The sequence below is a fragment of the Tachypleus tridentatus genome, chromosome 9, assembly GCF_004210375.1.
Source record: "Tachypleus tridentatus isolate NWPU-2018 chromosome 9, ASM421037v1, whole genome shotgun sequence".
In the NCBI taxonomy this organism is placed as follows: domain Eukaryota; kingdom Metazoa; phylum Arthropoda; class Merostomata; order Xiphosura; family Limulidae; genus Tachypleus; species Tachypleus tridentatus.
The window spans coordinates 3,084,402-3,109,606 of record NC_134833.1 but is presented as its reverse complement, the minus strand read 5'-3'; the positions used below and the strand labels follow the sequence as shown (position 1 = coordinate 3,109,606).

Here is a 25,205-nt window from a genome sequence, read left to right as displayed (position 1 = left end):
GTATGATGTTTTAGATTATAGTGATACGTTATTAGTACGTAAATGGAGACGGCGTGTTAGATTTTACTGATTGTTATGTTACGTAATAGAGTATGACGTTTTTTAGATTATAGTGATTCGTTATGTAGTAAGGACGGCGTATGTTGGATTTTACTGATTGGGTTACGTACGTAAGTATGACGTTTTAGATTATAGTGATTCGTTATGTAGTAAGGACGGCGTGTTAGATTTTACTGATTAGGTTACATGTACGTCAGTATGACGTTTTAATTCAATAGTGATACGTTACGTAAGTAAGGACAGCGTGTTAGATTTTACTGAATTGGTTACGTAATCAGCATGACGTTTTAGATTATAGTGATTCGTTATGTAGTAAGGACGGCGTGTTAGATTTTACTGATTGGGTTACGTAGTAAGTATGATGTTTTAGATTATAGTGATTACGTTACGTAGTAAGGACGGCGTGTTAGATTTTACTGATTGGGTTACGCATAATAAGTATATGACGTTTAGATTATAAAGTGATTCGTTATGTAGTAAGGACGGCGTGTTAGAATTTTACTGATTGGGTTACGTAATAAGTATGACGTTTTAGATTATAGTGATACGTTACGTAAGGGGACGGCGTGTTAGATTTTACTGATTGGGTTACATAAGTAGTATGACGTTTTAGATTATAGTGATTCGTTATATAGTAGAGGACGGCGTGTTAGATTTTACTGATTGGGTTACGTAATAAGTATGACGTTTTAGATTATAGTGATTCCGTTATGTAGTAAGGACGGCGTGTTAGATTTTACTGATTATGTTACGTAATAAGTATGACGTTTTAGATTATAGTGATTCGTTATGTAGTAAGGACGGCGTGTTAGATTTTACCTGATTGGGTTACGTAATAAGTATGATGTTTTAGACCTATAGTGATACGTTACATGTAGTAGAGGACGGCGTGTTAGATTTTACTGATTGGGTTACGTAAAAAAGCAATGACGTTTTTTAGATTATAGTGATTCGTTATGTAGTAAGGACGGCGTGTTAGATTTTACTGATTGGGTTACGTAATAAGTATGACGTTTAGATTATAGTGATTCGTTATGTAGTAAGGACGGCGTGTTAGATTTTACTGATTGGGTTACGTAATAAGGACGGAATGTTAGATTTTACTGATTGGATTACGTAGTAAGGACGGAATGTTGGATTTTACTGATTGGTTATGTGTTGAATTGTATATTATCAGTTAGGACACTTACTACTGAAGTAAGAGAGGTGACCTGTTGTTTAACAAATTGTAACTTTGCATTATAATGAATGAAGTATTACTTTACGAACGGTATGTTATACAACCAATGAACTGTATACTTTGTGCTATGTTATAACTTTATGAACGGTATATTACACAACCAATGAACTGTATACTTTGTTCCATGTTATAACTTTAAGAACGGTATAGTCATGGACGTGTTGTTGACTTTCTCAATGGTAAAACTCATATATAGGTAAGTTGAAAGACAGACATGGACGTGTTGTTGACGTCCAAAAGGGTAAATTTATCACAACCTAAACGTGAACTTTGATAAAGTGAGAACCATTTAACAACAGAAGTTTTGATTTATGAAAGCTGTGTAAAACAGTAAATAAACAAGAAGAAATAAATATATAGAATTATTATCCCTTAAGTATACTCATAGTTATAAAGAAGTGCTGATGGTTACACCGTAACCATAGTAGACAAGGTGAAACTACTCACGGTCACTGCACCAAATAGAATGGTGAAGATAAGCGACGCTGTAGCTATGACAACGACAGCTATAGCCCACTTCCTGGTATGGATGGCTCGGCTATACCTTCAAGTGTTGGTGTAGGCTTTCTTTATAGATATCACTGGAGAAGAATAGATATTATATCATCTTACTGTATGTGTGTATATATAGTACATTATATCTTCTTACTGTATGTGTGTATATATAGTACATTATAACTTCTTACTGTATGTGTATATATATAGTACATTATAACTTCTTACTGTATGTGTGTATATAGCACATTATATCTTCTTACTGTATGTGTGTATATATAGCACATTATATCTTCTTACTGTATGTGTGTTATATAGCACATTATATCTTCTTACTGTATTGTAATAAATAATACTCATTATAAGCTGAAAAAATCATATTACAGTTGTCTTTAAACACAATCTGGGTAGGCTAAATTCAATATTATAACGATACTAAACACAATCTGGGTAGGCTAAATTCAATATTATAACGATACACTTATATTTCACACCAACACTTTTGTGGCAGTTGAGTTGCAAATACCGACTTTTAGGTCTTCGCTAACGACCGCACTAGCGACTTTATGTTGCAACTTATGAATTTTGTAGTTGTAGAGAGCGACTTCATAGGTTGCTAAGAGTATCCTAACACACAGTTAAAACTATCGAACAATCACACAACAAAACGGGCAACAAATTTTGATTTATATGTGCTAGTTAAAACAAGAATATGTGACCTGAATTCAGGAACAAGAGAGTGAAAAATGAACCCAAGGAGAAGTCTCGCATCCTGTTTTGGAATGTTAGCACGTACAATACATACATAACTTTATCTCCACAGAGTTTCCTTATATTTCATCTGACTATGTAAAAATATCACTTTCTATTTACTGAACTAGAAAAACGTAGAAATCACACTTTTTTATGTTTTTTGATTTTGAAACACCAGAAGAACTAGGAATGCAAAGTAACAATAACTAGTTTGATTCTAAATAATATGAAAGTTTATAAATACTATTTCTATCTTGATCCAAGTCCACAAACGAACTACTATACACAAATCAACTATTTAACAATCAACAATTGTAAAGATAATAGTTACTGTGTGCTGTGTATGTACTAAAGAAGTTGTCATGTAACACAAGTTACATCATGTCCATCATCCATAGTTAACATCAAATTCTTGTTGTATTTGTACGGTTTCTCTAACATTTCTAGTAGTTAAACGGTTTTCTTGATTCACGAAAGGTATATTCCTCATTGAATAATATATCCAGTATAATTTACATGTTCAGTACAATTTCTACGTTTAGTATAACTTACATGTTCAGTACAATTTATACGTTTAGAAAAATTTAAACGTTTGGTATAATTTACACGTGCGAGTATAATTTACATGTCTGGTATAATTTACGTGCAGTTCAATTTACATGTATGGTATAATTTATACGTTTGGTATAATTAACATGTCTAGTATAATTTATACGTTGCAGTATAATTGACACGTTCAGTACAATTTATACGTGCAGTATAATTGACACGTTCAGTACAATTTATACGTTTAGTATAATTATTGACACGTTCAGTACAATTTATACGTTTAGTATAATTGACACGTCAGTACAAATTATACGTTTAGAAAATTTAGACGTTCAGAATAATTTATACGTTTAGAATAATTTATACGTTTAGTGTAATTTACACGTGCAGTATAAATCGCATGTTCAGTGCTGTTTATACGGTCAGTATAATTTACTAATGTTCATTTATTCCAAATTTTAAATTCCTTCTACATTTACGAATGTATGCAGGACCTCTTGATATATATATACCTGTTATCTTGATATATATACATGTTATCTTTCTTAAATATTTATTTTATTGAATTCCCTTACAGTGAATAGCGTCAAGCAGGAAACCTTTAGCATAAAGAATCATCATCATATGTTTATATAGACCGTAAAGTTACCTTCAAATGTAGTAAAGCCAGGATCTACAGTGAAATTCCCAAGTGAAGTATTCTTTCGTAAGTTGTTGTTAAATACTTGTATCAGTGACTGAACGTCAATTTTGGTGTCATCTTTCTTCAACACTACGAAAAAAAGTCAACTATAACATGGCTGAAATATAGTAACAATAAAGTAAATGTTTAATATTAACGTATTGATACAATCGTTATTGTATAAATAAACAGCTGATAATGAAGTTGAAGCTACGTAACATTTGGCAGGAGATATGCTTATTATTTATATACAGGTTTTATTTAATTTTACATTTATCGAGTTGGTGGCGTGTGAAGCCATTTTAATCTTACATCTATTTTATGCATTTTATGATATTATTGTATCTATATGACGTGAAATATTTGTCAATCAGTTTTACACATTTTTTGGTTTGCAATAGTTGTAGCAACTTCCTCTCGTAATGGACAGTCTACCACTCATTGAAACAAAACAAACAATGAATGGACAATCTACCACTCATTGAAACAAAACAAACAATGAATGGACAATCTACCACTTATTGAAACAAAACAAACAATGAATGGACAGTCTACCACTTTTGAAAACAAAACAAACAATGAATGGACAGTCTACCACTTATTGAAACAAAACAATAAATGAATGGACAGTCTACCACTTATTGAAACAAAACAATAAATGAATGGACAGTCTACCACTTATTGAAACAAAACAATAAATGAATGGACAGTCTACCACTTATTGAAACAAAACAAACAATGAGTGGACAGTCTACCACTTATTGAAACAAAACAAACAATGAATGGACAGTCTATCACTTATTGAAACAAAAACAAACAATGAATGGACAGTCTACCACTCATTGAAACAAAACAAACAATGAATGGACAATCTACCACTCATTGAAACAAAACAAACAATGAATGGACAATCTACCACTTATTGAAACAAAACAAACAATGAGTGGACAGTCTACCACTTATTGAAACAAAACAAACAATGAGTGGACAGTCTACCACTTATTGAAACAAAACAAACAATGAGTGGACAGTCTACCACTTATTGAAACAAAACAAACAATGAATGGACAGTCTATCACTTATTGAAACAAAACAATAAATGAATGGACAGTCTACCACTTCATGAAACAAAACAAACAATGAATGGACAGTCTACCACTTGTTGAAACAAAACAAACAATGAATGGACAGTCTACCACTTATTGAAACAAAACAATAAATGAATGGACAGTCTACCACTTATTGAAAGCAAAACAATAAATGAATGGAGAGTCTACCACTTATTGAAACAAAACAAACAATGAATGGACAGTCTACCACTTATTGAAACAAAACAAACAATGAATGGACAATCTACCACTTATTGAAACAAAACAAACAATGAATAGACAATCTACCACTTATTGAAACAAAACAAACAATGAATGGACAATCTACCATTATTGAAACAAAACAAACAATGAGTGGACAGTCTACCACGTATTGAAACAAAACAAACAATGAATGGACAGTCTACCACTTATTGAAACAAAACAAACAATGAATGGACAGTCTACCACTTATTGAAACAAAACAAACAATGAATGGACAGTCTACCACTTATTGAAACAAAACAATAAATGAATGGACAGTCTACCACTTATTGAAACAAAACAATAAATGAATGGACAATCTACCACTTATTGAAACAAAACAAACAATGAATGGACAGTCTACCACTTATTGAAACAAAACAAACAATGAGTGGACAGTCTACCACTTATTGAAACAAAACAAACAATGAATGGACAGTCTACCACTTATTGAAACAAAACAAACAATAAGGTGGACAGTCTACCACTTATTGAAACAAAACAAACAATGAATGGACAGTCTATCACTTATTGAAACAAAACAAACAATGAATGGACAGTCTACCACTCATTGAAACAAAACAAACAATGAATGGACAATCTACCACTCATTGAAACAAAACAAACAATGAATGGACAATCTACCACTTATTGAAACAAAACAAACAATGAGTGGACAGTCTACCACTTATTGAAACAAAACAAACAATGAGTGGACAGTCTACCACTTATTGAAACAAAACAAACAATGAGTGGACAGTCTACCACACTTATTGAAACAAAACAAACAATGAATGGACAGTCTATCACTTATTGAAACAAAACAATAAATAGAATGGACAGTCTACCACTTATTGAAACAAAACAAACAATGAATGGACAGTCTACCACTTATTGAAACAAAACAAACAATGAATGGACAGTCTACCACTTGTTGAAACAAAACAATAAATGAATGGACAGTCTACCACTTATTGAAAACAAAACAAACAATGAATGGACAGTCTACCACTCATTGAAACAAAACAAACAATGAATGGACAATCTACCACTTATTGAAACAAAACAAACAATGAATGGACAGTCTACCACTTATTGAAACAAAACAAACAATGAATGGACAGTCTACCACTTATTGAAACAAAACAAACAATGAATGGACAGTCTACCACTTATTGAAACAAAACAAACAATGAATGGACAGTCTACCACTTATTGAAACAAAACAAACAATGAATGGACAGTCTACTTATTGAAACAAAACAATAAATGAATGGACAGTCTACCACTTATTGAAACAAAACAAACAATGAATGGACAGTCTACCACTTATTGAAACAAAACAAACAATGAATGGACAGTCTACCACTTATTGAAACAAAACAATAAATGAATGGACAGTCTACCACTTATTGAAACAAAACAATAAATGAATGGAGAGTCTACCACTTATTGAAACAAAACAAACAATGAATGGACAGTCTACCACTTATTGAAACAAAACAAACAATGAATGGACAGTCTACCACTTATTGAAACAAAACAAACAATGAATGGACAGTCTACCACTTATTGAAACAAAACAAAATGGACAATGAATGGACAGTCTACCACTTATTGAAACAAAACAAACAATGAATGGACAGTCTACCACTTATTGAAACAAAACAAACAATGAATGGACAGTCTACCACTTATTGAAACAAAACAAACAATGAATGGACAGTCTACCACTTATTGAAACAAAACAAACAATGAATGGACAGTCTACCACTTATTGAAACAAAACAAACAATGAATGGACAGTCTACCACTTATTGAAACAAAACAAACAATGAATGGACAGTCTACCACTTATTGAAACAAAACAAACAATGAATGGACAGTCTACCACTTATTGAAACAAAACAAACAATGAATGGACAATCTACCACTTATTGAAACAAAACAAACAATGAATGGACAGTCTACCACTTATTGAAACAAAACAAAAATGAATGGACAATCTACCACTTAAACAAAACAAACAATGAATGAAACCACAAAACAAACAATGAATGGACAGTCTACCACTTATTGAAACAAAACAATAAATGAATGGACAGTCTACCACTTATTGAAAGACAGTCTACCACTTATTGAAACAAAACAATAAATGAATGGACAATCTACCACTTATTGAAACAAAACAAACAATGAATGGACAGTCTACCACTTATTGAAACAAAACAATAAATGAATGGACAGTCTACCACTTATTGAAACAAAACAATAAATGAATGGACAGTCTACCACTTATTGAAACAAAACAATAAATGAATGGACAGTCTACCACTTATTGAAACAAAACAAACAATGAATGGACAGTCTACCACTTATTGAAACAAAACAATAAATGAATGGACAGTCTACCACTTATTGAAACAAAACAATAAATGAATGGACAGTCTACCACTTATTGAAACAAAACAAACAATGAATGGACAGTCTACCACTTATTGAAACAAAACAAACAAATGAATGATGGACAGTCTACCACTTATTGAAACAAAACAATGGACAGTCTACCACTTATTGAAACAAAACAAACAATGAGTGGACAGTCTACCACTTATTGAAACAAAACAAACAATGAATGGACAGTCTACCACTTATTGAAACAAAACAATAAATGAATGGACAATGAAACAAAACAAACAATAATGGACAGTCTACCACTTATTGAAACAAAACAAACAATGAGTGGACAGTCTACCACTTATTGAAACAAAACAAACAATGAGTGGACAGTCTACCACTTATTGAAACAAAACAAACAATGAGTGGACAATCTACCACTTATTGAAACAAAACAAACAATGAGTGGACAGTCTACCACTTATTGAAACAAAACAATAAATGAATGGACAATCTACCACTTATTGAAACAAAACAATAAATGAATGGACAATCTACCACTTATTGAAACAAAACAAACAATGAGTGGACAATCTACCACTTATTGAAACAAAACAAACAATGAATGGACAGTCTACCACTTATTGAAACAAAACAATAAATGAATGGACAGTCTACCACTTTATTGAAACAAAACAAACAATGAGTGGACAGTCTACCACTTATTGAAACAAAACAAACCATGAATGGACAGTCTACCACTTATTGAAATAAAACAAACAATGAATGGACAGTCTACCACTTACTGAAATAAAACAAAGAATAAATGTACAAACTTCCACTTATTAAAACAAAACAAACAATGAATGGACAATCTTCCACTTATTAAAATAAAACAAATAATAAATGGACAAACTTCCACTTATTAAAACAAAACAAATAATTAATGGACAGTCTTCCACTTATTAAAACAAAACAAATAATAAATGTACAAACTTCCACTTATTAAAACAAAACAAATAATAAATGTACAAACTTCCACTTATTAAAACAAAACAAATAATAAATGTACAAACTTCCACTTATTAAAACAAAACAAAGAGTAAATGTACAAACTTCCACTTATTAAAATAAAACAAAGAATAAATGTACAAACTTCCACTTATTAAAACAAAACAAAGAGTAAATGTACAAACTTTCACTTATTAAAATAAAACAAAGAGTAAATGTACAAACTTCCACTTATTAAAATAAAACAAAGAGTAAATGTACAAACTTCCACTTATTAAAATAAAACAAAGAGTAAATGTACAAACTTCCACTTATTAAAATAAAACAAATAATAATTGGAAAATCTTCCACTTTTAAAAGAAAACAAATAATAAATGGACAATTTTCCTGTAATTAAAACAAAACAAAGAATAAATGGACAATATTTCACTTATTGAACAAAACAAAGAATAAGTGGACAATGTTTCACTTATTGAATAAAACGAACAATAAATGGAGAATCTGCCATTTATTAAAACAAAAAAATAATAAATGGCCAAGATTTCACTTATTAAGACAAAACAAATAATAAATAGAAAATACTGTACTTATTAAAACACAACACAATCAGTGAATTAACAATGTTCCAGTTATTAAAAAAACTACTCGAACAATTAATGGACAGTCTTCTCGTTATCAAAAACATAACACACACAAAGAAGGACAATGTTCCATTTAAAAAAACTAATACTTATTTGAATGAACTACTTTAATATTACTCGTATTGATAACTTTAAAATAATGTAAGTTGGTTTGCAGTTTTAACTTTTGTTTGTTTATTAAAATGACTCACATAAGTTAGTGAAACGGTTTTATTATTAGTTTAATTCTTACTTGCCTAAATCCGTCAATTTCGACCTCAATCAATATTTTTCGTAATGGTGACCTCCAAAAATGTCTTCTATCTGAAAATGAAAATGACACTGAGTTCTACCATCACCTATGTAAACAATGAAATCTAAAAGATAATGTGTTAGTCATGTCCTGAGATTAATTATTAGTAAACACCTGTGTTAGTAACGAGAACTGTTAGAATGTAATCAAATGTCTGTGTTAGTAACGAAAACTGTTTGTTGAATATTAAAATATCTGTGTTAGTAACGAAAACTGTTAGAATGTAATCAAATATCTGTGTTAGTAAGGAAATATTTGTAGGTAACCGTGTTTGTCTCTTGTGATATAGAGTTCTTGTACTTACGGCAGTAAAATTGCATGAATCTATTTTCAGGGTTGAGCTTTAATGCTTTTAAAGCTTTTATAATTATTTGTAATAGATGTAAAGTATTTTTCTAACTAGGCTGTTTTTGTATCTTTAAAATATTAAGACTAGATATTGTTGTAAAATGTGATTCCTGTGTTTACTGATTATGTTTGTATGTTTCATTCTTACATAGCCAAGTGAAATAAACGACTTACCAAATTTCTCAGTAGTGAGGAAAGTCTTATATACTGTTCCGTGTATCTTCTGGTAAGTTCTATCTTCCATTTGATTCCTTTTATAATTTTCAATGCTCCTGCTATTCGAACTACAACCACAGGAGGGTCTGAAGTACCAGTTGTGGGGACGTTACATTATAGATTGTATGTCGTATCGTCGTCCCTTCCTTTACTGTTGTTGTTAAATAGTTAGAGGTCTCAGTAGCCTGATGTGTAGTAAAACTCTTGGTTCTCTGTGATAGAGGTACTAGAAGATATGTTGTCGAGTTTAATGTGGTGGTTGGATCTTTTAATTCATCTTCTGTTGTCGTTGGCTCTATGACATCTCCAGTGTAAGCTGAATATTTTGTTACATTAGTACTTTCGTCGTGAAGAATTGCTTCATCCGTTTGGTTCTTAGTGTCGTCATTCGAAACAATTTGATCTGTTTGGTTCTTATTGTCATTAACGGAAACAATGTGATTCGTTTGGTTTTATTGTCATAATCGGAAACGACTTCATTTGTTTGGTTCTTATTATCGTCATTAGAAACAATCTGATCTGTTTGGTTCTCACTGTCGTCATCAGAAACAATCTGATCTGTTTGGTTTTAGTATCGTCATCAGAAACAATCTGTACTGTTTGGTTCTTACTGTCGTCATCAGAACCAATCTGTACTGTTTGGTTCTCACTGTCGTCATCAGAAACGATTTGTCCTTTATTTTTGATACTTTCATTTTGAAAGATTGCTTGTTTGGTGTTTGTGATATTTTCATTCTCAGAAACAATCTTCGAGAGGTTTAATGAAACAGAAACTGTCGTTTTGATTCCAACGCTTGTAATATTACCCTCTGAAGAACCTGGGATGAAACGATTAAAAACTGGTTCTCTGTTAATTAAATTAAGTTGAAGATTTGTTCTGTTTCTTGCCTGACGTGTTGACAGATTGCTGTCAATATTCCCAAAACTTGTAGAGTTCTCTTTACCATCCACATTTTCAGGCCAAATTCTAACCGATTCGAAGCTCTCCATTGTGGCCATGTTGTTATCCACTTTTGATAGGTCAGACTGATCGAGTGACATCCACTGACGAGATTTTTCGTTATTGACTCCAGTCAGGTTCCCTTGTTCGATAAAGGAATGTGTTATTGTTGTGTCTTCTGTTTGTCTACTGATGTTGGTATCCCTTTGGACTTCGTTTGTTTCACAGCGTATTTTTGATGCCTCAAGACGTTTCTCTAGATTTGAAAACCTCGGTGGAATATTCTTTAACTACAGCTTCACTGGAGGCGGGACTTGAGGATAGGTTATTGTCGTACGTCAAGGCCACAGTATTGACACCACCACCACCCACATCTGTTCCACCTGGTGAGAATGAATGAGAAAGGTGTCTGACAGATACGTTTAAGGTGTTTTTGCTAATGTTAAAACTAGATAAAGTTATCTCGTGGTCCCTATCTTCTCTCCTGCTTCTCTCTTTTGGACGAGAGAAGGTGATTCTAGAACGTATTTCATTCACCTTAACTTCTGGCTCCTTCTTCACCACATATTTTATGTTAATGACGTCTAAAACATGTTGTGAGTACCGCCGGACTGGCTTACTGATTATTAAAATGTCTTCATTCTTTTGGTGCAGTCTTCTATCATAAATTAATCGTGATGTGTTGTTGGTGTTCAGTCTCGTTGTTACATTCACGTTCTCCATGTTTCCACTGGGGTCAAAATACCTCTCTTGGTCGTCTTGTTTGCCATAGCTGCTTGTGTCATCATTAGTAGAAACAGATTCTGTGGGGACTTCTTTTAGTAAGCCAGTGTAGCCTCGAGATCCGTTGTTTGTGTGTTCTGACTTCTCCTTGTAGAAATGTAAAGAACTTGTTTCTGTTATAACAGACGAATCTTAAGGTAAAAAACAAACTTGATAACATTTGATTTATTGTGCGAAAGTTAAAATAATTATTAACACAACACTAACATTAACAATTTTTAATAAAATACAAAGGTCTTTGAAATGAGCACAACTTGAAGTGGACAAGTAACATTCTCATTTAGGGTTAAAATCTCATTTATCACTTATTCATAAAATACCCTACCTTCAATCTACAGAGTAACAACATACAGTTATCTATTTACGTTACTACTCTTTCTTCAATCTACAGAGTAACAACGTACAGTTATCTATTTATGTTACTACCCTACCTTCAATCTACAGAGTAACAACATACAGTTATCTATTTATGTTACTACCCTACCTTCAATCTACAGAGTAACAACGTACAGTTATCTATTTATGTTAATACCCTACCTTCAATCTACAGAGTAACAGCATACAGTTATCTATTTATGTTACTACCCTACCTTCAATCTACAGAGTAATCTATTTATGTTAATACCCTACCTTCACTCTACAGAGTAACAACATATAGTTATCTATTCATGTTAATATCCTACCATTAATCCACAGGTTTAGGGTACCAACGTACAGTTATCTATTTATGTTAATACCCTACCATTAATCCAAAGTTTTAGGGTAACAACATACAGTTATCTATTTATGTTAATACCCTACCATTAATCCAAAGTTTTAGGGTACCAACGTACAGTTATCTATTTATGTTAATACCCTACCATTAATCCAAAGTTTTAGGGTACCAACGTACAGTTATCTATTTATGTTACTACTCTACCTTCAATCCACAGGTTGTTTGTTTGTTTTGGAATTTCGCACAAAGCTACTCGAGGGCTATCTGTGCTAGCCGTCCCTAATTTAGCAGTGTAAGACTAGAGGGAAGGCAGCTAGTCATCACCACCCACCGCCAACTCTTGGGCTACTCTTTTACCAACGAAAAGTGGGATTGACCGTCACATTATAACGCCCCACGGCTGGGAGAGCGAGCATGTTTTGGCGCGACTCGGGCGCAAACCCGCGATCCTCAGATTACGAAGTGCACGCCTTAACGCGCTAGGCCATGCCAGGCCCAATCCACAGGTTTAGGGTAACAACATACAGTTATTTATTTATGTTACTAACATCACTTTAATCCATACTTTTGGGTAACAACGTACAGTTATCTAATTATGTTACTACTCTACCTTCAATCCACAGGTTTAGGGTAACAACATAAGTTATCTATTTATGTTACTAACATCCCTTCAATCCATAGTTTAAGGGTTACGACACAATAAACGTTATGTGTATTTTAGACAACATGGAATTTATCAGTTGTTGTGTGATTTAACGTTGAACGAGTCAGTTATGTGTGTTTAAAGAACGTGGAATGAGTCGTTGTTGTGTGAGAGATTGGTCAGTTGAGTGTCTGTGTGTATGTAGTATGTGTGCCTTCTTGTGTTTGTATATATGTTTTATTCTGGGTGTACATGAAATCAGAAGTACCGCTGTCCACTTTGTGTTATTCCGATAAGATCTGGTACCATGCGGTCTCTAACCTTTATCACATGCCCCAGATTTACTGAGATACTCTTAAATCGCCAAGCTTATTGGCTTCCGGATTTTTGAAGTATCTCGACAGAAATACCGGATCTTACCGAAACGAGGCCCATTTGGATGTCGACAGAGATATGTCATAAGCTACAATAACCGACAAGGGATTTAGCGATCTTGTCTGGATGGTTTAATACTCGTAAAACTGGTTGGATGTTTGTTCTTTAACGAACACGCTTTCAATAAATTGTTACTGGAAAATGAACAAATTTTTCGTGTTAAAAACAAGTGCATGTTATATGTTTCTGACTCTCTCTCTCTTAATCACCCTGTTTCTTGGACCAAAGTGTTGATGTTCCAACGTGCTGTTTCTTTGAAAAAAAACAACACGAAAACAACAACAAGTAATCGCAAGATTATTGTTCATACAATATCCTGTCGTAGAGGTGCTACAATGTGTCGGTCAATCTCATTATCCATCGGTAAAAGAACAGTCCAAGAGCTGGCTGTGGGTGATGATTGGCAGCCGCTTTCCCTCTAGTCTTACATGGTTAAATTAGGGACGGCTAACGCAGATGGGCTTCGTGTAGCTTAGGACAAACTTCCAAACAAACTTATAACTTTTGTTGTTATTTTTTTAAAAGCAGTGAAATCCTGTATAAGTTTTTCATTCACAAGTGATAAATATGGGATGATATGCAGAGATTAATACTAAACAAAACTGACTTGAATTAGAGTTGTGTTCAAAAGACAACTACGATAGTAGAACAAATCCATAGCACACACTCTCAGCTTACTATTAAAAGTGGAAACATAGCTGAACAGTTAATTATTATCTCCAAGAAAACTAAAGAAAAACTTTAGAAAGAATTCTCTTAAAATCATAAATGTTACTTTAAAAAATATTCATTATTGTTATTTCTAAACTCTAATAGATGCATTTCAAAGTTTATGAATATCTGAATGTCTACATCAGTAATATACAACTATTTATCTTCTGTCGAACAGATCTCAACTCTAGAAATAAAGTGAAATGGTGAGTATCAAATATACATGTATATATATTAAAGCTAGATTAATGGTAAACCTAGAATTGAAAACACATCAAGGAAAAAATCCTAATTATTCATCAATGAAACCTAAAGTTGAAGGAACACCAAGTGAATCAGCTATCCTTATACTTTGTGAGGCAGTCACACAATACAACACTAAACCAGATATACTACATGCTATAATCAAGTGACACAATACAACACTGAACTAAGTAAACTGCATGTTGTAATGTAGTGACACAGTACAACACTGAACTAGGTATACTACATGTTGTAATGTAGAGAAACAGTACTACACTAAAGTAGGTATACCACATGTTGTAATCTAGTGACACAATACAACACTGAATTAGCTATCCGTACATGCTGTAATGTAGTTACACAATATAACACTAAACTAGGTATACTATATGTTGTAATGTAGTGACACAGTACGACACTGAACTAAATATACTACATGTTGTTATGTAGTGACACTGTACAACACTGAACTAGCTATCCGTACATGTTGTAATGTGGTGACACAGTACAACACTGAACTAGCTAACCGTACGTGTTGAAATGTTATAACACAGTACAACACTGAACTAGCTAACCGTACGTGTTGTAATGTAGTGTGACTGAACTAAGTAGCTCTCTGTCATACAAAAACTTGTATTAATCAGTGATGTCGAGAAAACCCACTTGTAGAGAAATATATATGTAAAACGGCTCGTTTGGGTTGAGAAAATTTTTTTACGTGAAAAACTTTCTCAACTCAAACTAGCCGTTTAACATATATATAACTTATATTATTCAGGCTTTGTTTATGAATGTTGTTACTTTTGTAATTGGGTCACGTCCTCCTATGCCTGTAGTTAACATCCTGTTTCACGAAACTTACCTGTTGACCTTGGTCAACTTCATGGTTAACCTTAAATCTTTTACTACTACTTTTCAAACATCTCTGAAAGCTCAACTTTTGTTTCGAAGTTAATGAATGAACTCGTTACATTTTTCACCTTATTTACTTTGTAGTTGTTCTTTTACAATTCTAATAATATTTAACTTTATGATACAGAAACCCATCTGTCAAGTTTTCACAAATACAGAAAAAACCACGATAAGTCACTTTGTTTTTTATCTTTAAAATGTTGCCGTGGTTGGAAAAATTCTTCACGTCAGATTAGTTTGAAATTTTGTTTATTATTTGTTACTTAACACTTGTAACTTACAGTTTTAGAATTGCTTTCTTGTGTTTCTTTACCTAAAAGCTTACTTTTTTTGACGATAGAAATAAATAAAATATTCTAGAAGTGAAAATAAGTGTAAATTGAAGCATTACGGTCAAAATTTAACATTCTCGACCAGTGTTAAATTAATTACCTCTTGACCACTGGTTTGATCACGTGACCAGTTTCACCAATGGTGGATGAAGTAACTCATTAAAATCAATGCATACGTCTACCCTAATCTAATATTTAGTTAATAAAACCACTTAAGTTCTTACTTAGTTAACACATGTAAGACCTGAGCATTATCAACTATCAGTTCAGTCCATTATTATATTATATAGGTAAGACCTGAGTACTATCAAGTACAAGTTAAGTTCGCACTTATTTAATACATGTAATATATGAGTAGTAACTACAATAAGTTCAGTTCATACTTATTTAATACATGTAAGATATAAGTAGTAACTACAATCAGTTCAGTTAATATTTATTTAACGTATGTAAGATATGACTAGTAACTACTATCAGTTCAGTTCATACTTATTTAATATATGTAAGATATGAGAAGTAACTAATATCAGTTCAGTTCATACTTATTTAATACATGTAAGATATGAGTAGTAAATACTATCAGTTCAGTTCAGTTCGGTTCATACTTACTTAAATACATGTAAGATATGAATAGTAACTACTATCAGTTCATATTAATTTAATATATGTAAGATATGAGTCGTAACTACTATCAGTTAAGTTCATATTTATTTAATACATGTAAGATATCAGTAATAACTACAATCAGTTCAGATCATATATATTTAATATATGTAAGATATCAGTAGTAACTACTATCAGTTCAGTTCATACTTATTTAATACATGTAAGATATGACTAGTGACTACTATCAGATCAGTTCATACTTATTTCATATATGTAAGATATGAGTGGTAACTACTATCAGTTCAGTTCATACTTATTTAATGCATGTAAGATGTGAGTAGTGACTACTATCAGTTCAGTTCATACTTGTTTAATATATGTAAGATATGAGTGGTAACTACTATCAGTTCAGTTCATACTTTTTTTAATACATGTAAGATATGAGTAGTAACTACAATAAGTTCAGTTCATACTTATTTAACACATGTAAGATATGAGAAGTAACTACAATCAGTTCAGTTGATATTTATTTAATACATATAAGATATAAAAAGTGATTAATATCAGTTCAGTTCATACTTACTTAATACATGTAAGATATGAGTAGTAACTACAATCAGTTCAGTTCATATTTATTTAATAAATGTAAGATATGAGTAGTGACTAATATCAGTTCAGTTCATACTCATTTAATACATGTAAGATATGAGTAGTGGGTACCATCAGTTAAGTTCATACTTATTTAATACATGTAAGATATGAGTAGTAACTACAATCAGTTCAGTTCATATTTATTTAATAAATGTAAGATATAAGAAGTAAATACTATCAGTTCAGTTAATATTTATTTAACATATGTAAGATATGACTAGTAACTACTTTCAGTTCAGATCATACTTATTTAACATATGTAAGATATGAGTAGTGACTACTATCAGTTAAGTTCATATTTATTTAATACATGTAAGATATCAGTAGTAACTACAATCAGTTCAGTTCATATTTATTTAATATATGTAAGATATGAGTAGTAACTACTATCAGTTCAGTTCATACTTATTTAATACATGTAAGATATGAGTAGTAACTACTATCAGTTCAGTTCATACTTATTTAATACATGTAAGATATGAGTAGTGACTACTATCATTTTAGTTCAAACTTATTTAATACATGTAAGATGTGAGTAGAGACTACTATCAGTTCAGTTCATACTTATTTAATATATGTAAGATATGAGTAGTAACTACTATCAGTTCAGTTCATACTTTTTTAATACATGTAAGATATGAGTAGTAACTACAATAAGTTCAGTTCATACTTATTTAATACATGTAAGATATGAGTAGTAACTACAATCAGTTCAGTTGATATTTATTTAATACATGTAATATATGAGTAGTGATTAATATCAGTTCAGTTCATACTTATTTAATACATGTAAGATATAATTAGTAACTACTATCAGTTCAGTTCATATTAATTTTATATGTAAGATATGAGTAGTAACTACTATCAGTTCAGTTCATACTTATTTAATACATGTAAGATATGAGTAGTGGGTACTATCAGTTCAGTTCATACTTATTTAATACATGTAAGATATGAGTAGTAACTACTATCAGTTCAGTTCATACTTATTTAATAATACATGTAAGATATGAGTAGTGACTACAATCAGTTCAGTTCATATTTATTTAATAAATGTAAGATATGAGTAGTGACTAATATCAGTTCAGTTTATACTTATTTAATATATGTAAGATATGAGTAGTAACTACTATCAGTTCAGTTCATATTAATTTAATATATGTAAGATATGAGTAGTAACTAATATCAGTTCAGTTCATACTTATTTAATACATGTAAGATATGAGTAGTTGGTACTATCAGTTAAGTTCATACTTATTTAATACATGTAAGATATGAGTAGTAACTAGAATCAGTTCAGTTCATACTTATTTAATACATGTAAAATATGAGTAGTAACTACAATCAGTCAAGTTCACACTTATTTAATACAAGTAAGATATGAGTAGTAACTACTATCAGTTCACTTCATACTTATTTAATACATGTAAGATATGAGTAGTAACTACTGTTTTTCAGTTCATACTTATTTAATACATGCAAGATATGAGTAGTAACTACTATCAGTTCAGTTCAAACTTAACTAATACATGTAAGATATGAGTAGTGACTATTATCAGTTCAGTTTATACTTATTTAATATATGTAAGATATGAGTAGTAACTACTACCAGTTCAGTTTATACTTATTTAATGTGTGTAAGATATGAGTAGTAACTACAATAAGTTCAGTTCATACTTATTTAATACATGTAAGATATGAGTAGTGAGGGCTATCACTTTGGTTCAAACTTATTTAATACATGTAAGATGTGAGTAGTGACTACTATCAGTTCAGTTCATACTTATTTAATATATGTAAGATATGAATGGTAACTACTATCACTTCAGTTCATACTTTTTTAATACATGTAAGATATGAGTAGTAACTACAATAAGTTCAGTTCATACTTAGTTAATACATGTAAGATATGATTAGTAACTACAATCAGTTCAGTTGATATTTATTTAATACATGTAATATATGAGAAGTGATTAATATCAGTTTAGTTCATACTTATTTAATACACGTAAGATATGAGTAGTAACTACTATCAGTTCAGATCATATTTATTTAATAAATGTAAGATATGAGTAGTGACTAATATCAGTTCAGTTTATACTTATTTAATATATGTAAGATATGAGTAGTAACTACAATCAGTCAAGTTCACACTTATTTAATACAAGTAAGATATGAGTAGTAACTACTATCAGTTCACTTCATACTTATTTAATACATGTAAGATATGAGTAGTAACTACTGTAATTTCAGTTCATATTTATTTAATACATGTAAGATATCAGTAGTAACTATAATCAATTCAGTTCATATTTATTTAATACATGTAAGATATGAGAAGTAACTACTATCAGTTCAGTTCATATTTATTTAATATATGTAAGATATAAGTAGTAACTACTATCAGTCAAGTTTACACTTATTTAATATATGTAAGATTGAGTAGTAACTACAATAAGTTCAGTTCATACTTATTTAATACATGTAAGATATGAGTAGTAACTATTATCAGTTCAGTTCATACTTATTTAATACATGTAAGATATGAGTAGTGAGTACTATCAGTTCATACTTATTTAATATATGTAAGATATGAGTAGTGACTAAAATCAGTTCAGTTTATACTTATTTAATATATGTAAGATATGAGTAGTAACTACAATAAGTTCAGTTCATACTTATTTAATACATGTAAGATATGAGTAGTAACTAAAATCAGTCAGTTCATACTTATTTAATACATGTAAGATATGAGTAGTAATTACAATAAGTTCAGTTCATACTTATTTAATACATGTAAGATATGAGTAGTAACTACAATCAGTTCAGTTGATATTTATTTAATACATGTAATATATGAGAAGTGATTAATATCAGTTCAATTCATACTTACTTAATACATGTAAGATATAATTAGTAACTACTATCAGTTCAGTTCATATTAATTTTATATGTAAGATATCAGTAGTGACTACTATCATTTTGGTTCAAACTTATTTAATACATGTAAGATATGAGTAGTAACTACTATCAGTTCAGTTCATACTTATTTAATACATGTAAGATATGAGTTGTAACTACAATAAGTTCAGTTCATACTTATTTAATACATGTAAGATATGAGTAGTAACTACTATCAGTTCAGTTCATACTTAAATAATACATGTAAGATATGAGTAGTGACTACAATGAGTTCAGTTCATATTTATTGAATAAATGTAAGATATGAGTAGCGACTAATATCTGTTCAGTTTATACTTATTTAATATGTGTAAGATATGAGTAGTAACTACTATCAGTTCAGTTCATATTAATTTAATATATGTAAGATATGAGTAGTAACTAATATCAGTTCAGTTCATACTCATTTAATACATGTAAGATATGAGTAGTTGGTACTATCAGTTAAGTTCATACTTATTTAATACATGTAAGATATGAGTAGTAACTAGAATCAGTTCAGTTCATATTTATTTAATAAATGTAAGATATGAGTAGTGACTAAAATCAGTTCAGTTTATACTTATTTAATATATGTAAGATATGAGTAGTAACTACAATAAGTTCAGTTCATACTCATTTAATACATGTAAGATATGAGTAGTTGGTACTATCAGTTAAGTTCATACTTATTTAATACATGTAAGATATGAGTAGTAACTAGAATCAGTTCAGTTCATATTTATTTAATACATGTAAGATATGAGATGTGACCAATATCAGTTCAGTTTATACTTATTTAATATATGTAAGACATGAGTAGTAACTACTATCAGTTCAGTTCATACTTATTTAATACATGTAAGTTATGAGTAGTGACTACTATCACTTCAGTTCATACTTATTTAATATATGTAAGATATGAGTAGTAACTACAATCAGTTCAGTTGATATTTATTTAATACATGCAAGATATGAGTAGTAACTACTATCAGTTCAGTTCATACTTAAATAATACATGTAAGATATGAGTAGTGACTATTATCAATTCAGTTTATACCCTTTAATATGTGTAAGATATGAGTAGTAACTACAATAAGTTCAGTTCATACTTACTTAATACATGTAAGATATGAGTACTAACTGCTATCAGTTCAGTTCAAACTTATTTAATATATGTAAGATATGAGTAGTGACTACTATCAGTTCAGTTCATACTTATTTAATATATGTAAGATATGAGTGGTAACTACAATCAGTTCAGTTCATACTTACTTAATACATGTAAGATATGAGTAGTAACTACAATCAGTTCAGTTCATATTAATTTAATATATGTAAGATATGAGTAGTAACTACTATCAGTTCAGTTCATATTAATTTAATATATGTAAGATATGAGTAGTAACTACTATCAGTTCAGTTCATACTCATTTAATACATGTAAGATATGAGTAGTTGGTACTATCAGTTCAGTTCATACTCATTTAATACATGTAAGATATGAGTAGTTGGTACTATCAGTTAAGTTCATACTTATTTAATACATGTAAGATATGAGTAGTAACTAGAATCAGTTCAGTTGATATTTATTTCATAAATGTAAGATATGAGTAGTGACTAATATCAGTTCAGTTTATACTTATTTAATATATGTAAGATATGAGTAGTAACTACAATAAGTTTAGTTCATACTTATTTAATACATGTAAGATATGAGTTGTAACTACAATCAATTCAGTTCATATTTATTTAATACATGTAAGATATGAGAAGTGACAAATATCAGTTCAGTTCATACTTATTTAATATATGTAAGATATGAGAAGTAACTACTATCAGTTCAGTTCAAACTTATCTAATATATGTAAGATATGAGTAGTAACTACTATCAATCAAGTTTACACTTATTTAATATAAGTAAGATATGAGTAGTAACTACAATAAGTACAGTTCATACTTATTTAATACATGTAAAATATGAGTAGTAACTACAATCAGTCAAGTTCACACTTATTTAATACAAGTAAGATATGAGTAGTAACTACTATCAGTTCACTTCATACTTATTTAATACATGTAAGATATGAGTAGTAACTACTGTAATTTCAGTTCATATTTATTTAATAAATGTAAGATATCAGTAGTAACTATAATCAATTCAGTTCATATTTATTTAATGCATGTAAGATATGAGAAGTGACTAGTATCAGTTCAGTTCATACTTTTTTAATACATGTAAGATATGAGTAGTAACTACAATAAGTTCAGTTCATACTTATTTAATATATGCAAGATATGAGTAGTAACTACTATCAGTTCAGTTCAAACTTAAGTAATACATGTAAGATATGAGTAGTGACTATTATCAGTTCAGTTTATACTTATTTAATATATGTAAGATATGAGTAGTAACTACTATCAGTTCAGTTCATATTAATTTAATATATGTAAGATATGAGTAGTAACTACTATCAGTTCAGTTCATACTTATTTAATAAATGTAAGATATGAGTAGTGACTAATATCAGTTCAGTTTATACTTATTTAATACATGTAAGATATGAGTAGTGACTGCTATCACTTTGGTTCAAACTTATTTAATAGATGTAAGATGTGAGTAGTGACTACTATCAGTTCAGTTCATACTTATTTAATATATGTAAGATATGAGTGGTAACTACTATCACTTCAGTTCATACTTTTTTAATACATGTAAGATATGAGTAGTAACTACAATAAGTTCAGTTCATACTTATTTAATACATGTAAGATATGAGTAGTAACTACAATCAGTCAAGTTCACATTTATTTAATACAAGTAAGATATGAGTAGTAACTACAATAAGTTCAGTTCATACTTATTTAATACATGTAAGATATGAGTAGTGACTACTATCACTTCAGTTCATACTTATTTAATATATGTAAGATATGAGTAGTAACTACAATCAGTTCAGTTGATATTTATTTAATACATGCAAGATATGAGTAGTAACTACTATCAGTTCAGTTCATACTTAAATAATACATGTAAGATATGAGTAGTGACTATTATCAATTCAGTTTATACTCCTTTAATATGTGTAAGATATGAGTAGTAACTACAATAAGTTCAGTTCAAACTTTCTTAATACATGTAAGATATGAGTAGTAACTGCTATCAGTTCAGTTCAAACTTATTTAATATATGTAAGATATGAGTAGTAACTACAATAAGTTCAGTTGATATTTATTTAATACATTTAAAATATGAGATGTGACTAATATCAGTTCAGTTTATACTTATTTAATATATGTAAGATATGAGTAGTAACTACTATCAGTTCAGTTTATACTTATTTAATACATGTAAGATATGAGTAGTAACTACTATCAGTTCAGTTGATACTTATTTAATATATGTAAAATATGAGTAGTAACTACTACAAGTCAAGTTCACACTTATTTAATAGATGTAAGATATGAGTAGTGACTACTATCAGTTCAGTTCATACTTATTTAATATATGTAAGATATGAGTGGTAACTACTATCAGTTCAGTTCATACTTTTTAATACATGTAAGATATGAGTAGTAACTACAATAAGTTCAGTTCATACTTATTTAATACATGTAAGATATGAGTAGTAACTACAATTAGTTCAGTTCATACTTATTTAATACATGTAAGATATGAGTAGTGACTACTATCAGTTCAGTTCATACTTATTTAATATATGTAAAATATGAGTGGTAACTACAATCAGTTCAGTTCATACTTATTTAATACATGTAAGATATGAGTAGTAACTACTATCAGTTCAGTCATATTCATTTAACATATGTAAGATATGAGTAGTAACTACTATCAGTTCAGTTCATACTCATTTAATACATGTAAGATATGAGTAGTTGGTACTATCAGTTAAGTTCACACTTATTTAATACATGTAAGATATGAGTAGTAACTAGAATCAGTTCAGTTTATATTTATTTAATACATGTAAGATATGAGAAGTGACTAATATCAGTTCAGTTTGTACTTATTTAATATATGTAAGATATGAGTGGTAACTACAATCAGTTCAGTTCATACTTACTTAATACATGTAAGATATGAGTAGTAACTACTATCAGTTCAGTTCAAACTTATTTAATATATGTAAGATATGAGTAGTAACTACTATCAGTTCAGTTCACACTTACTTAATACATGTAAGATATGAGTGGTAACTACTATCATTTTGGTTCAATATTTTTTAATACATGTAAGATATGAGTAGTAACTACTATCAGTTCAGTTCATACTTTTTAATACATGTAAGATATGAGTAGTAACTACAATAAGTTCAGTTCATACTTATTTAATACATGTAAGATATGAGTAGTAACTACAATCAGTTCAGTTCATACTTATTTAATACATGTAAGATATGAGTAGTAACTACTATCAGTTTGGTTCAAACTTATTTAATACATGTAAGATATGAGTAGTAACTACTCAGTTCAGTTCATACTTATTTAAAACATGTAAGATATGAGTAGTAACTACTATCATTTTGGTTCATACTTATTTAATACATGTGAGATATGAGAAGTGACTAATATCAGTTCAGTTCATACTTATATAATATATGTAAGATATGAGTAGTAACTTCTATCAGTTCAGTTCAAACTTATTTAATATATGTAAGATATGAGTAGTAACTACTATCAGTTCAGTTCATACTTAAATAATACATGTAAGATATGAATAGTGACTACTATCAGTTCAGTTTTACTCATTTAATATATGTAAAATATGAGTAGTGACTACTATCAGTTCAGTTCATACTTATTTAATATATGTAAAATATGAGTGGTAACTACAATCAGTTCAGTTCATACTTACTTAATACATGTAAGATATGAGTAGTAACTACTATCAGTTCAGTCATATTCATTTAATATATGTAAGATATGAGTAGTAACTACTATCAGTTCAGTTCATACTTATTTAATACATGTAAGATATGAGTAGTTGGTACTATCAGTTAAGTTCATACTTATTTAATACATGTAAGATATGAGTAGTAACTAGAATCAGTTCAGTTTATATTTATTTAATACATGTAAGATATGAGAAGTGACTAATATCAGTTCAGTTCATACTTATTTAATATATGTAAGATATGAGTGGTAACTACAATCAGTTCAGTTCATACTTACTTAATACATGTAAGATATGAGTAGTAACTACTATCAGTTCAGTTCAAACTTATCTAATATATGTAAGA

General features: G+C 30.0%; 1 protein-coding gene and 1 long non-coding RNA gene across 5 annotated transcripts in view; both read right to left on the bottom strand.

The window, feature by feature from the left end:
- The window catches only part of LOC143224663 (uncharacterized), a 29,859-nt gene extending 20,376 nt beyond the window's left edge, over positions 1–9,483 (bottom strand). For all 3 annotated transcript variants that reach the window (XR_013013391.1, XR_013013392.1, XR_013013390.1), the window contains exon 1: positions 9,413–9,483. This is a non-coding gene — a long non-coding RNA (uncharacterized LOC143224663). The remainder of the gene's footprint in view (positions 1–9,412) is intronic.
- Positions 9,484–9,968: 485 nt separating this feature from the next.
- Positions 9,969–25,205, bottom strand: part of LOC143224662 (uncharacterized) — a 42,421-nt gene continuing 27,184 nt past the window's right edge. Inside the window, exon 2 of one of the 2 annotated variants that reach the window (XM_076452805.1) lies at positions 9,969–11,890. In XM_076452805.1, the coding sequence (XP_076308920.1) occupies positions 11,220–11,890 (671 nt within the window). In that variant the 3' untranslated portion in view covers positions 9,969–11,219. The remainder of the gene's footprint in view (positions 11,891–25,205) is intronic. The other variant, XM_076452806.1, reaches the window with a different exon arrangement.